The sequence below is a fragment of the Dryas octopetala genome, chromosome 1, assembly GCF_963921425.1.
Source record: "Dryas octopetala chromosome 1, drDryOcto1.1, whole genome shotgun sequence".
Lineage (NCBI taxonomy): Eukaryota > Viridiplantae > Streptophyta > Magnoliopsida > Rosales > Rosaceae > Dryas > Dryas octopetala.
This window is the reverse complement of record NC_141366.1, coordinates 12,537,745-12,552,327: the sequence shown is the minus strand read 5'-3', so window position 1 is coordinate 12,552,327 and position 14,583 is coordinate 12,537,745. Positions and strand designations below refer to the sequence as shown.

General features: G+C 37.0%; 3 protein-coding genes across 3 annotated transcripts; 1 reads left to right on the top strand and 2 right to left on the bottom strand.

Moving 5' to 3' along the window:
* Positions 1-339: 339 nt before the first annotated feature.
* Positions 340-4,141, top strand: LOC147297998 (ribosomal protein L11 methyltransferase-like protein). The gene is made up of 7 exons (XM_086228593.1): positions 340-749; positions 1,223-1,306; positions 1,465-1,605; positions 1,736-1,801; positions 2,202-2,369; positions 2,591-2,914; positions 3,492-4,141. Exons 1-7 carry the CDS (start codon positions 483-485, stop codon positions 3,603-3,605), a joined length of 1,164 nt encoding a protein of 387 aa, XP_086084719.1. The 5' UTR covers positions 340-482; the 3' UTR covers positions 3,606-4,141.
* Positions 4,142-4,259: 118 nt separating this feature from the next.
* Positions 4,260-7,248, bottom strand: LOC147297997 (transcriptional regulator ATRX-like protein). The gene is made up of 3 exons (XM_086228582.1): positions 7,023-7,248; positions 5,004-6,656; positions 4,260-4,720 (listed from the first exon to the last, which is right to left on the bottom strand). Exons 1-3 carry the CDS (start codon positions 7,074-7,076, stop codon positions 4,655-4,657), a joined length of 1,773 nt encoding a protein of 590 aa, XP_086084708.1. The 5' UTR covers positions 7,077-7,248; the 3' UTR covers positions 4,260-4,654.
* A 2,064-nt stretch (positions 7,249-9,312) lies between these two features.
* Positions 9,313-11,836, bottom strand: LOC147297996 (Yippee family putative zinc-binding protein). Its single transcript, XM_086234065.1, has 5 exons — positions 11,654-11,836; positions 10,942-10,985; positions 9,845-9,953; positions 9,651-9,706; positions 9,313-9,577 (listed from the first exon to the last, which is right to left on the bottom strand). Exons 1-5 carry the CDS (start codon positions 11,747-11,749, stop codon positions 9,493-9,495), a joined length of 390 nt encoding a protein of 129 aa, XP_086090191.1. The 5' UTR covers positions 11,750-11,836; the 3' UTR covers positions 9,313-9,492.
* Positions 11,837-14,583: the final 2,747 nt, after the last annotated feature.

Here is a 14,583-nt window from a genome sequence, read left to right as displayed (position 1 = left end):
AAGTAGTAGGGGATGCATGGTTTTTATAACGGAAGGTCTATGACTTTCTTGTCACTTGGGAAAATAATGGAGAATCAAGATTCAAGATTATATAATTAATTATTATATATGTATTATAATTTAAGTGGATTGGTAACACCACATTAGTCATACATAATAATTTTTTGAGTAATATATATATATCTAATATGCAGCGGTGAAACACTCACATTGATAAATTACTCGAAAATGTGAACACACCAATATCTAAAGAAAATAAATTCAGGAACTGGACTAAAATTGGTAACAAATGAAACTACAAGAATAATAAAAGTGAGGAAAAAATAACTACAGAAACAAAAGTGGCAAACAGCACAAACTAGAGCGACTAAAATGTCTTTTCGCGGTATACAAATTCAGTGGCGCGTACAAATTAACACTCTTTTCCTAGACTCCAAAACACAACGGACTGCAATAAACGGCAGTTTTTGAGTTGTTGAAAAATGTCAGGCAGTCATTTGCTCAAACAGCTTGCTTACACTCTCAGCTTTCGCTGCTGCTTCACCACCCTCTCTCGCCCTCTCACTCACCACCCATTTTGCTCTCGCTTCTTCACCAACCGCAAACTCAGCAGAGAGCTCTCGCGACCCACTTCCCTCGCGACAACCAACATTTCCACTTCTTCTTCTTCTTCGGAGACTGCTTCCTCGCCCGAGTCCGTTGCTTCGCCTTTCCTCTCCGTCCATATTCGCTGCCAAAAACATGTTTCTGTGAGCTTCTTTCGTTTGTGTGTGGTTTTTTTTTTTTTTTTTTCTACATTTAATTTAGCCATTATAACTGGGTTTATCTTCGTGTAAGTTAATATCTGGGATTACAGGAAAAAAGAAAGCAAAAGAAGAGAATACTGATTTCTGTGTGGAATTTATTGTGTATATTAAAATGGGGACTGAGCAAAATTTGATTTTAACTTCCTTGAAATATGTTTTTTCTTTTTTCCCTTTATATCATCTCAATGTGTTGCTAAGGTAGAATTAACTTATCATGTCATTATCACTAACCCAACAAAAATAAAAAACTTATTATGTGATTATGGTTAAATTTGGAAGAAAAAGGAATGTTCTGTATATGTAGGAATCATTAAATTCACCAAATTGCATGCCAATCAATAGAAAAAATGAGGTCTTGGAAGTATTGATGAGTTGAAAACAATGCCTAACCTACTTGGTTCTTTTTTGTTGGCCAGGATATGCTTTCAGAAGCTCTTTTATGCTTTGGTGCAAGTTCTACTAGTATCGATCAAAAAGATGTCGATGAGAGTTCAGACGAGGTGGGGTCCCAGTCCCTGTTGATTCATTACGTTTCATTTGAAATGATATTTGCTTGTTTTTTCGTTTTCAAAGCTTTTCCAACTTGCTACCTTTCTTCTGTAAGAAGATTTAGTGAATGAACAATAATGAGAAGTTTTTGTTATAACTTTTAACGCAGATTTGCATTGAATCCATATTTCCTGAAGGCGAAGACGTAAATACATGCATTTCACGTGCTGCTGATTCCATGAGCTTAAAAGAGATACCGAGTTATGAAGTAAGGATGGGCCAGCAGTATGACTGGATAAAGAAAACACAGGTTAATTTGCTTGTTGCTTGGATCATAGTGTAAAACTTTTTTGTTTTTGGTTTTGTAAATACTTCTGAGTTAAGTGATCATGTTGTCTTCTAGGCATTATGTTTTGAATTCGCTTTTCCATTTTCTACAGGAATCATTCCATCCTGTTGAAGTTACTGAAGGACTTTGGATCGTGCCCGAGTGGAGAATTCCCCCTGTATGATAGTATCAGATTATTTTTTGTAGTTTCAAATTTTTTTTCTAAAGGTTTTGTTTGCAATGGCTGCCCATGATATACAGGCAACTCCCTCATTTTATGTCTGCAGGGACTTTTTTTATAATTTTAAAGTGATGGAAACCTAATTATCCCAAGCTCCATGAAAATTCTACTTCTGAATATTCAGAAATTCATTGAATCTTCTTAACAGACGCAGAGCTCATCACATTCACTTGTGTGTGTTCAGACAGTTGCACTTTGTTTATTTATCTTTATTCTGAAATAATTCCCAGTTACACACTTCCTATTATGTCTAGCTACACACTATATTTCTAAATCTGAATAACAAAGAAGTATGTGATTATTAATAAATATAGGCATCTTTGCTTAACTCCTACAGGATGCCCAAGCAACAAATATAATTCTGAATCCTGGATTAGCATTTGGAACCGGGGAGCATCCTACTACTAAGTTATGTCTATTGCTGCTTCATGGATTGATAAAGGGAGGAGAACTATTCTTGGACTATGGCACAGGTTCTGGAGTTCTTGCAATTGCTGCAGTTAAGGTATTCCAAATTTCCAATCATTATAATATAAAGGAACCTTGAGAGAAAGTCATCCTTGCTATAGTATTAACTAATCAAGTGTATTGGCATTCTTTCATTATTTTTCATTAGCTGTGCCCCTTATTCTTTGTAACATAATTCCTTTCAAATAATGTTGGTCATGCCAAGTAATGCTCAAATCATAGTTTGACACTACTCTGGCATTTTGATTGGAAACACAGTTTGGTGCTGCCTTATCAGTTGGAATAGATATAGATCCCCAAGCAATTACCTCTGCACGCCAGAATGCTGCTCTGAACAATATAGTACCTGAAAAGATGCAATTGCTCTTGGTTCCTAGCAAAACTTGCTCTCCCTTGATAGATCCATGTGGAGTTGTGGAAGATTGGAGCTCATCTGGAGTGGGAACCGTCTTGGAAACAGACAAGTATGATGTGGTCATTGCAAATATACTTTTAAATCCCCTATTAGATTTGGCAGATCATATTGTGTCTTATGCAAAGCCTGGGGCAGTCATTGGTCTCTCCGGAATTCTCTCTGAGCAGGTATCCAGCATAGGTGATAGATTATAATATTTTGCTTGGTTTGTTTTAAGAATTTCCAAATTCACCCTTGTGATAGATTATAGGGGGAGAGAGAAGAAGATAGAAGAGGGATAGGTGATAGATTATAGTTACATTATGCTTGGTCATTTGTAAGAGATTTCCACATGCATCCTCATGAGTTCTGTCCTGGAATAGAAAATGAAATAAAAGAGGGATAGGGGATAGATTATAAACTACATTTTGCTTGGTAAGTTTAAGAGAAATTGCCAAATTCATCCTTGTGAGCTTCTATCCTGGCAAATAATAGAAAATGAAAGAGGGGATAGGGGATAGATTATAAACTACATTTTGCTTGGTAAGTTTAAAATAGGGAAGCTGCTAAGTGAAGGTTGAAGCATCTCTTCAAATCATGCATATCTATATGTTATACATCTTTAGCTTGGCAAAGCCAATAAGGGGTGGCTTTCTTGATGAAAAAATTCACCATGTACTTCACACTGAAATTCTAAAGTAATTGTATATCCGATCAGACATGGGTTCATGAACCTGATTTTGTTGTGTCCTTGTGCTTCTGTAGCTGCCATATATTATAGAGCGATATTCACAGTTCTTGGAAGGCATATCAGTTAAAGAGATTGATGATTGGGCCTGTGTCCATGGCACAAAGAAACAAGATCTTGGTGGCAGCTGAGGAATCTTTCTGCCTATTTGAACCATTGGTGGAAATACGGTTTGATAAACAAGTTGGACAGTTGTGTCAATTAGCAGGACTCTATGTGAAGCTGGTGTAGTCTGGTCATTTTTTACATCATGAAAGCTGGCATTAACCATTGCCACCACGAACGTGAACATTTTCTGATATTGTGTGGGTCATTCAACATGAAACAGGGCACCTGCTTTTTTTCTCTCTCAAGAGAGATCAAGAGAAAAATCACCTACTCTGTATTAGTGTATTATTGTTTCCTCATGTAGGAATGACTCAGACAACTGATAGACACTCATTTGGCAGTGAAGCAGTAATCACCCATGACAACTTAGGAGCAGTTTGTTGCAGTTGTTTTTGAGCTGACTACTTAAACAATGTTCAAAATGAAATGGAAGCCAGATCTTGTTAACTCATTTTTCCCTGTATATTTTACTTCGTTTCCTTGTTGAAACTTTCTTCTTTGTCATCATATTAGTGCATGAGGAAGTAGGCCAGAAGATCTTGTAATATAATCGGATTTCTTTTAGCAGAGCAGGGATGGATGATATTGATATTTTTTTAAAAAAATTAAAATATACTAGAAAATACCTTTTAACAGGAAAGCAAAGATGCGAACTAACAAAAGATAATTCATTAATACGAAATATAATATTCGGAACAGATATTATTTTTTATAATTATTCATTTCATATTCTATTATTCTGAGCAGGTTACATAAGTAATCGGGAAAGAAAAAAAAAAACCAAAGAGAACCAACAAAAATACAATATGAACAATTGAAGAGCAATCATTCAAACAAGTATATGGCACACGATATAACTACCAAAGACAACCTACTTAACCACAGAATTATCTAGGAGGCTGAGAGAATTCATGCATAAAAGGCCAATCAAGCATCACTTCTCCAAAAATTTCTCATCCCTTTGTTTAAGCAAATATTGTTTGAAGCTTATCGGAAGGATTCATCTAATTGTACTTGCAAAGCTTTCATCAAGAGCAGCTTGTGCACCAGGACCACGATCAGACATCATCCATCATCGCTTGAGTTGCCTCCTCGCCAAAGCAGGGGCCTTCTTAGGGATGTAAACCTTGTAACTCACCTGGCCAAAAATATTAAAACAATAGCATTAAAGAAGATGGTAGAAAACCGACAATAACTATAAGCTTATAAGTTATAGTTTACTTAGTAAATACTAATGTGCAAAATCTGTGCCCTATGGGGCAGCCGGTGGTAAATCCACCTACTTCCAAAGCTTGTCCTGGGACTGACCCAGGTAGTGTCCTTAATTTTCTTACTTTTCCCCCCTGCTAAGTGTTTTTCTCAGGTTGACTAGTAAAAAGGGGGGGAAATGTGCAAAATTTGTAATAGATCAAAACACCCACCTGTACCATTTCGCTACCTCGCATGACAGACATGGTCTTCTGCTCAAACTGCGAGCCCTCCTTAGCGTCATCTTTCTGTTTATCAGACCCATTCTCTTCAGAAGGTTCAGGAGCAGCGGAATCACAGCCATTGTTGATATCTTCAACATTACTATTGCTACTTCGGATCACAGTTTGAGCAGTTCCAGATGCACTCTTATCTACACTACCATCTATCACCAACAACCTTCCCTGAGGAGGTTCCTGTGAAGCAAGTGCTCGCTTCAGAGTGGAGTGGGTTTTTAGTGAATGGCACTTCAATACTGGTGCAGCCAAGTTTGTTTTATTAAGGACAGCAGTTGCGTTAACCTTTTTATTGGCAGCAACAAAATCATTGCCACCATTACTCCTATCTGGTTCCTTATCAACATTTTGGGAACAAGTGGAATCTCTCACTAGAGGCTCAATGGTCTCTTCTGCTAATTGGGTCGCACCAAGCATTTCAGCAACATCCTCCTTGGAGAGCTTTGCAACAACCACTCTAGCACCATCCTCCTTGGGGGATTCTATTTGAACCATTTCAGCCTTCGCAGTGAATGATTGCTTCATATCACTATCACTCTTCTCTTCCTGATTAGCAGTTACCTCTGCAATTCTTTGATGCCTTCCTTTGAACCTTTTTAGATTTTCCAAAGCCTTTTGTCTTAAAATTGACTCCAGATCATCACCTGTCAGATTACCAATTGCCCCAGAAACCTCATTCTTATTTTCATTAACAGGATCAGTAATCCCTATTACACCACTAGAGTTAATACCATCATTTTGGCCCTCACCATCTTTGTCAAAAATGTTACCACTATTTGTCAGACGAACATTAGAAACTAGAGCTTCTTCCTTTTTAAACACAACATGTAAATCATTATCCAACTCCCTCTTGCTCCCCCCATCATTACTATCATTACTTCTACATGAAGGGTAATCATCGTGATCATATGTAATCTCTTCTTTGTGCCCATCTTTATCCAACCATCTACCCTGATTGTCTTCATCTGTTACTGTAATAACTGATCTCAACCTCCTCACATTGTTCTCACCTGTCCCTCTTTCCTCACTATGACAATCACTACTCTCACTACACTGACTATGCAAAGAACGGCTCCTTGACCTATATATACTCCTAGTCCCACTTTCAACCTTGTTAATAATATCACTTTCCTCTCTCTTTTGTTTTCCAGGCCTGCCCCTATGCCTTTTAGATTCAATCTCATCACCACTAATACTCCCACTCGGACAAGTTGAGCAGCTCCAAGACCCACTACTTTTGGAACTAATGCTAGCATCTCTCCTAGGCTTCTTCCTCGAACGGGTTTTCTTCCTCAACTCATAATCCTTATTCTTTTTTGACGCCTTCCTCTTCTTCACGCGGGGAGAATCCTCCCTACTGTCACGGCTATAAGAGCGTTTCCGAGCCCTCTTCTTACTACTTTTCACATCCCTTCGAGTGCGGGACCGAGCCCTTCTACTTATATGGTCATCCTCAGAACTAAAAGACGGAACTGGTTTCAAACTTCTTGAATCATCATCGTCAGAATAAGAAATAGAATCGTCACGATGGCGAAGCTTCTTGGATCTAGATTTCCTACTCTTAGTCTTACTCCTCTTCCTTGTTCGATCCTAAAGCAGCCATATACATACATGTACATATATATACAAATTAGCATTGAGCTTAAAATATTAAAATGAATCAAATTATGAAATCCCAATCTCACACACAAGCATGTTGGTATAAGCAAAGGGCATGTAAAAGCAATAACCCAGATGAAATTGTGCTTAATTTTTCAACTATTTTGCATACCAGAGTTTGAACTTACAAATGCTGGCTAAAATTTTCGATTTTTTTGTTTGGGTTTTTTCTTATATATATGTTTTCAGTATCCAAACGGACTAATCTTTTAAACAAAGAAAGAAAACCAATGTAAGGAGGAAAACAAAAACAGAAATAGAAATAGAAACCCTAAAACAGGACAAGTGAGAGAGAACCTGAGAAGAAATCTTGGCGCGTTTCTTCCTATGAGATGAGGAGGACTTGCCCATCAGGTTATGCCTGCAACAATCAAAATTATAAAAAGCAAATTAAAGAATACAATGAGAAAAGAAAAGAAAGGCTGGGGAAGAGTAATTGGGATTTTGAGATTCTGAGAAAAGTTGAAGAATTGAGGAAGAGTGTGTATGTTAGGCTTTGGCCCAATTTCTTTCTACCTCTTTGTTTGCCCTTCTTCTCCTTATAAATAGTGTTGCACTCTTTCTATTTTCTTTTTCGTTTTTTTAAAAAATCTTTTCCATATATGTTTAGGTAGAGAAAAAAAAATAACTAGGAAGAAAAATTTAGGGCGAGCTCAAGTTTTAGGTTTTATGTCTAGAATTCGATTCATTCTAATATAATAAAATAAGAGAGCTACTATTTGCATACTCTTTTTTTTTCTTTTTGCACACATTTTTCTCTTACACACCTCATACTCTCTTTTAAAATTTAAAATTTCTCTTTAACACACCCCTCCCATTATCAAAATACCCCAAATTAATCATCTCACCCTCTCACCAAATTTCTCATTGCACACCCACACCCATCAAACTCCACACACCCCACCCAACATCCAAACAATACACACCTCCACTCAAAATCACCAAACACACCACACATCCCACCCCAGCCACCTGCACCACCGCGCAGCACACCCAATCTCATCTCTCTCCTCCCTCCATTTCTCTCTCTGGCTTATCAACTCCCCACCCCGCAGCCACACCCGAACCCACTGTCTCTCCTCTCTCTCGAATCCAATCTCTCAGTTAGGCAGCCACACCGTATTTGTTTTTTTTTAGGCAGACACGCCGGAGAAAGGAAAGGGAAGCCGAAGAGATGAGAGAGACGCCGGAGAGAGAAAAGGAGCCGGAGGGGCTGGGCTTGGGGTTAGGGTTAGGGTGGTCGATCAAAGAAGATAGAGACAGAGAAAGGGAGATAGGAGAGACGGGAGAAGAGAAAGAAAGATGGAGTGTGTGGTCGGGGTGGTTGATCGGACTAGGCAGAGACAGAGGAGCGGGGGCTTTTTTCGAGCTGGTTTTGTGACTTGTGGGGCGCCTGGCTGCGTGGTGGAAGGAGGGTGGGGGTCTGCGCCGTCGAAGGAAGCTTGCCAGTTGTCTCTGCTCGTCGAGAGGTGGCCGGCGATAGGAGGGCTCGGTGCAGAGGGTGTGTAAATGAAAAGGCTGAAGAATGAATAAGATGACCTTTAGGTCTTTTCACAATGGGATTTTAGGGTAAATTCACTAATTAAGTGATTAGGGGTGTGCAAAAAGAAAAAAAAAGAGTGTGCAAATAGCAGCTCTCTAAAATAAATAATAATTTATGAGATAGTATCACGCTAATTGATAAAAATTTATCAAAACAAATTGGTATGCACACACCATTTATAATTTATAAAACACACTTGTAACTTTGTAAGAATATTTTAGTAATTAGTACGAATAACAAATGTTTTGGGTTAGGGTTTGTAAACCCATGCATGTTTAGGAAATGAAATTAGATTGGTTTGTAAACATGATTGCAAGTGGTAACAGAGATTGTATATGAGAGAGATATTAGATCATCTGCTTGTTTTTTCTCTACTTGTATATACTTAATTTTTAATCTTAACTATATATTATCTACGGATATGGAACAAAAGATGAAATGTATTCATAAGACTTTTTGCATGTGAATGAAGTTATATAAACTATTAGATTTATATTACACGATTAGAATTAAAGTTAGTGCTTTTTTTTTTTCTTATGCTTTTACCATAATAATCTATATTTATTATTAAAATTAATTTAAAACTTTATAAATCCATTTATCTTTTTACTATTTACACTTAATTAAGTTGTTTTTAACTTCATGGCCCAAAAAAAAAAAAAAAGTTGTTTTTAACTTCAGTAGAGAGACTTCTCTTTGAGTTTGGATCCACCCTTCTCTTTCCCTTGCAACACCACCAATTGGGCCACCAAGCATTGCCCCTTCTTCTATTTGCCTTTACCCTAATGCTTGAGCTTGGATACCCTTCGCTGCCTAGAGAAAATTCACAAGTTTGCTCAAACTCAAGATCTTGTTTGAAATGTTATTATGATTCAAGCGACAATTCTAGGATAATATCAATTTGGGTTTCCCCATCAAACTATCTATCATTTTCATAAGTTCCCTCGTTTTTCATATTGTTCACAAGGTTCCTTATGGCTTAGTACTTTGTAGGGGTCCTTGATGAGCAATGATATCAAGTTGATGTTGATGCTGTAACACATATGACATGGAAGTCAAAATGTAGCATTTAACCATCTCATGGGATGAATTGATAACACCTTGGAATCTTGGATACTGCTCAAAGTCATTATTCAAACACTATTACAATTATATAAAAAACAACTCTTCTGTATGATCTAGCGTCTAGTACAATACAACTAGTGAAGAGATGAAATAAAGATCCTAAGCATCTTCGTCATCACTCATACTAGGACGATGATCGATGTAGAACTCTGTGGAAAAATCTACCTCATCAACAATTCTCCCTCTGTATTATGAAGATAAGGAATAAAGTTAAGCACACCACCCAAAAACCAAAAAAATTGAGGTAAGGATTATACCTTTCAAGGACTATCTTCCCTTCTTTATATTTCTGGCTCCTCTCATGTGCAGCCTCCTGTGCATGGAATCAACAGAAGGTTTTGAGGGGCATGACATTGCAAAAACTAAGCAATATAAGACTCTGCTTGTGTACGCACGTGTACTGGCACACATGCAATTGTGTGTGTGTGTGTGAGAGAGAGAGAGAGATTACATATTTCCAGCCAACAATTTGTCCGCAGCAGCAGCAAAATACATCTGCAACAGTATGTTCACCTGAGAGCATCGCCCTCTCCTCTAATGCTCCAATAGTGATATTCACCCTGGATTACAAACTCCATGCCATAAATCAGTAACTATCCAGATTTGCACTGCTATCTCATATAAGTTTCTTAGAAGGATAAGTGGAATCAATGTAATTAGCATGACTTTTTTCTTACATCATGGATGGAATACATGACTATGGTTTGTATCCAAATTCACAGCTTTCTCTTCTAAAATATGAAAACCCCAAAACATCTTAAATTCCCCATGAAACAATAACTTACCAAGTCCGATACACATAGTTTAGCTTATAGTTTTAAGGGAAAATTATTCACATTATATCAAAAGCCAGTCCTATAAGCTAATACCATATACATTTTCGGAAGCCATAAAATAGAGCAGTAATCTAATTGGAACTCACTTCAATCCTTATGATGGGTTTCATTTTCTCCTATTTCCAACTTGCCAATTTCTTTAGGGTGTCCATCATTGAGTCACCAAAATTCCATTTTCCAATTGAGTCATCAACAAGAGCCATGAAACTCAAGTATACCCTAAATGGGGAACCCCAAAGAACCTGACTGCTATGCTCAAGGTCTAGTGAAACTCAAGTATATCCTTCTCGGCAATCCAAAGCCTCTTAACAGGGCAGGTTAAGGTTAAATGTTGAATGCTGCTTCAGGTTAAGGTTGCATGTCCTTGTTCACCTAAAGTAAAAATCAGCCAAGTAGCTTCGTTGCATCTTGCCAGGGCATAACCACTCTTACAGTAAGAATCCTTGTACATTTCTGAAGAGCTATTCTTCTAATCATTAAAGAACAATGAAAATAATTCAACAATATTACTGGTGTCGACTATAACTTAATTTCAAGAACCTAAGAGTAATTGAAGAATACTTTCCATATGACCATGATAACAATTTCAGCATTGCTACTTATATACACAATCCAGCAACAAAAATGCAGGTTGATAGATTCATAAATTGAAAAGCTTGACAAATATAAGAAAATTTCTGAATCAGATATCCCTGAAAGATGAAGAACTCACGCATTATTGAAGAGGTACGCTTTCCCCCGGCGGCAATTAAAAGCCTGACCAAATCACAAGGGAAAAATGAGACCTGAAAGAGTTTTAAAATCCAACAGAGCAGTTTAAATACATATGCTCTGTGCATGACAAACAAATAAGAAGAACAGGTAACTCGAAAATGGATCATGGAACAAAAATGACCACCGAGAGACAAGATTGAACAGTCCTGAAACTAGTAATCTTTAGTTCTACAACAGTAAATCTAGCAACCAGAAAATTACTTCCAATTCTTTCCTTACACATATATGTGCACCAAAAATAATAAATTGAAGACATCATGGCCTAAAAAGTTGCATACCGAGATAGTTTTCCCTCATCCCTCTCCCACCGTGGCAATTCAACCAATAAGCAAAGATAATAATTTTAAACACTTAATATTCTATGCATTTACTTAAGACCCATATCATCAAACAAACTAATTTTTTTTTATGAACATGAGATATACATAGCAAGCAAGAATATAACTTTGTAACTTAACAGCCACATCAAATAAACTGGAAAAAGCTTCAAAATTAAAAATTAGATGTATGCATCATGAAGCTACTATTACTGATGAACAAAGAGAGAACTTTTTCCGTTGTTCATGATGGGTAATGGTCCTTATGAGTGAAAGAAGCTTTCTTTGAGCATAAAGTGAAAGGAAGAAGAGAGGGAGAGTGAGAAAAAGTACCCGAGAGACACAGTCGGAGGCAAGAGCCAAGTGGGTCTTGCAGAACTTGCATCTGTAAGCCCTTCCCTCCAGCTCTACCACAAAAATCCTTCCCATCTACCTCTTCTTTTTCTTCTTCTTTTAGCTCAGCTTTCTTACTAGTTACTAACAAGGAAACAACAACCCACCTATCCTATGCAAAGTGCCAAACCAAACTTAGATAAATGAGAGAGAATAGGAGTTGCAAAGTGTGTGCCACTTTGGTTAGCTCCTAATATTTTTTTATTAATTATTTAATTATCATTTATGAGATTTAAATTCATAATATACTTCGATAATAAAAAATTAAGCGTAAAACGGTCCTTAGCTATTATCCTTTAATAACTCTTTAATATTTAGCAAATATGATATAATATATACCCTTTAAAAATAAAAATATTATGAACCAATTATGTGGTTCCACGGTTAAGGTTTACAATCTATATACTAAAAGGGAAAAGATAAACTCATATGAAGATCACCCCCCCAACTATACATGTCCACACTATAGCAGTAACCGTTATTATGATATGTTTTGACCTTATGATGATTTAATTTAGCAAAGATTACTTAGAATAAAGTTGATATTTTAATGGACAACGAAAGCACACACGTCAGCATCCTACTGACATGAGTAGAAGAATCATGACTGATCTAACAATATAATATTGCTCTGTTTTATTTTCTTTTTAGTTTTTATATATTTTTTTATCCATTTGGGTTGGGCTTATGGTTCTGCACTGTGAAGACTGAGAAGAAGCAGAACTCAGTCAACACGAAACAGTTGACTTGGCCCACGGACTGAATTACAAATTGTACCTCGTAATATTGTTCACTTCTTTGGGGATAGAGAGTAGAGACCGATAGCCATTTTACACTTCAATAATGTTTCTCACACTTGTACAAATTATTTAAAAAAAAAGACTACAATATATATTGTTATGTGACTTATGTCACATTCAATTGCTTCACTTTTTTTTTTCTTGAAAAATCAAGAGTGATCTCTTGTTTGGTGTATACAACCTTATTTTATGAAAGTTTTACTTGTAAATCAGTGTAGTGACCACCCCATAGTATGGAGCTCTTTTATAATGAAATAAAATATAAAGATATTCTAGTGACCACCCCATAGCATGGAGCTCTTTTATAATGAAATAAAATATAAAGATATTCTAATGAAATAAAATAAAATATGAAAGCCTAAACATGCATACCTAGTGGATAATTTTTTAGTTTAGGTGGAGATTATTCCAAATACATTTTTAATTTCGTTTCCATACCATATTTTCTGTTAACGACTCTATTTTTATTGGCCTAGTGAGCACTTAACATTTTAAGAATTTGATTAAAAATCTAAAAATAGCCAAACAGAACCCATCTCCGTACCGTTCACCTAACAGCCCAAACACAGTGCAGCCGCCCAAACCCAAAACAATCCCACCTCAATTTCAATTCATTATTAATTAATTAATTTCTTTTTTCTTTCTCCGAAAATTATTAATTTATTACGTTTTGGCGGTTTTGGTCAGAACTCAGGAAAAACCGCTGCTTTAGACCCCCCACGTGGCACCAAACGACGCTCTCAGCTCTTGCATGAGACTGTGACCTAACCACCCTTACCTCACCCGCGGGTCCCACTGCGGTTCCCTTCACGCAACCCTCCCCGACGCGCTGGCCTTGAACTGTCAGTGTCACTTTCCAACACGTCAGCACCACACCTGTCGCAGCCTAGCAAGCGTCCGTACGGGCCCCCACGTGAACAGCGCCTCCCTGGCGCTCTCTCATTGGCTAGGGGTCGACGTCACGCACAACTGCATGGGAAGTGAAAATCTTGTAGACTTGTTCGTGGATTCCAGACGACACGAACGAAGACTGGGCCCCACCGCAAGCAGCCGCCGCGCCACCTAAGGGACTGTTTGCACACGTGGGCCCTCTTCATTGTGTCTTAAAATGCTGATTAATATAATTTTTTTGTTCGCCGCAAGTTAATTGATGTAATAAGATATTGAAAGTGTATTAAGAAATTATCAAGAAGGTGGCAGAATTGAAAATTGGAATGGCCTCTGCAGTCTGCACAGCTGCACTAGTCTAATTTCAGCATCGCTCCCCAATAGTTTTTGGGTCTTTCACTTTTGGCCACCTGTCTTAACATTTTTCTCATTTTTATAGTAAAAATATATTTTAAACACCCATTTTTAAATAAAATATGTATACTTAAGAGTTAAGACGGTGGGTTTCAGCCGGCAAATTACTAGATTAAATAACCATGAATGTAGACTATGTAGTGACCAGTGAAGGCTGCAACTTCAATTGTGTTTAATGTAGAAAAGTTGATTAAAAAAAAATGCTACCAAACTTCTAGTGGAAAACTTTGGACAGAATAAAAGAAAATGAAGGAGAAATTGAACTCAAACTCTAAAGCATGAATGAATCCAGGTACTATATCGATCACAAATTAACTTTGGAAGGATTGAAGTTGCATGATGAACAAACTTAGCTTAGGCGTACGAAATCATTTTGAAACAATAAGGTTGTAATGGATGGTAGTAACTAAAAATGGTAATAATATGGATATTAAAAATGGTGACTGAATATCGTGACGATAAAATTGATAAACAAAATAGAGTCTATTAATTATAAGGTACTAACAAAGTAAAATATTAACCAAAACTACTCAATCTATTTTTATTAACTTGCGGACACTATCTACCAGCCCAAAATATAACATGCGGACACCTTCCAAAAGAAACGCATCACAACCAAACCAACTACACAAACAGCCCAAAACTGATCTTCTTCTTTTCTTTGCCAAATCGATCTCTTTTTTCAACTTTACCAAATCGACAATTGTTCATCTTCACTCACAAGCATCGTTCTGCAACTGCAAGCCTGCAACTCCAAAAAAACTGCAG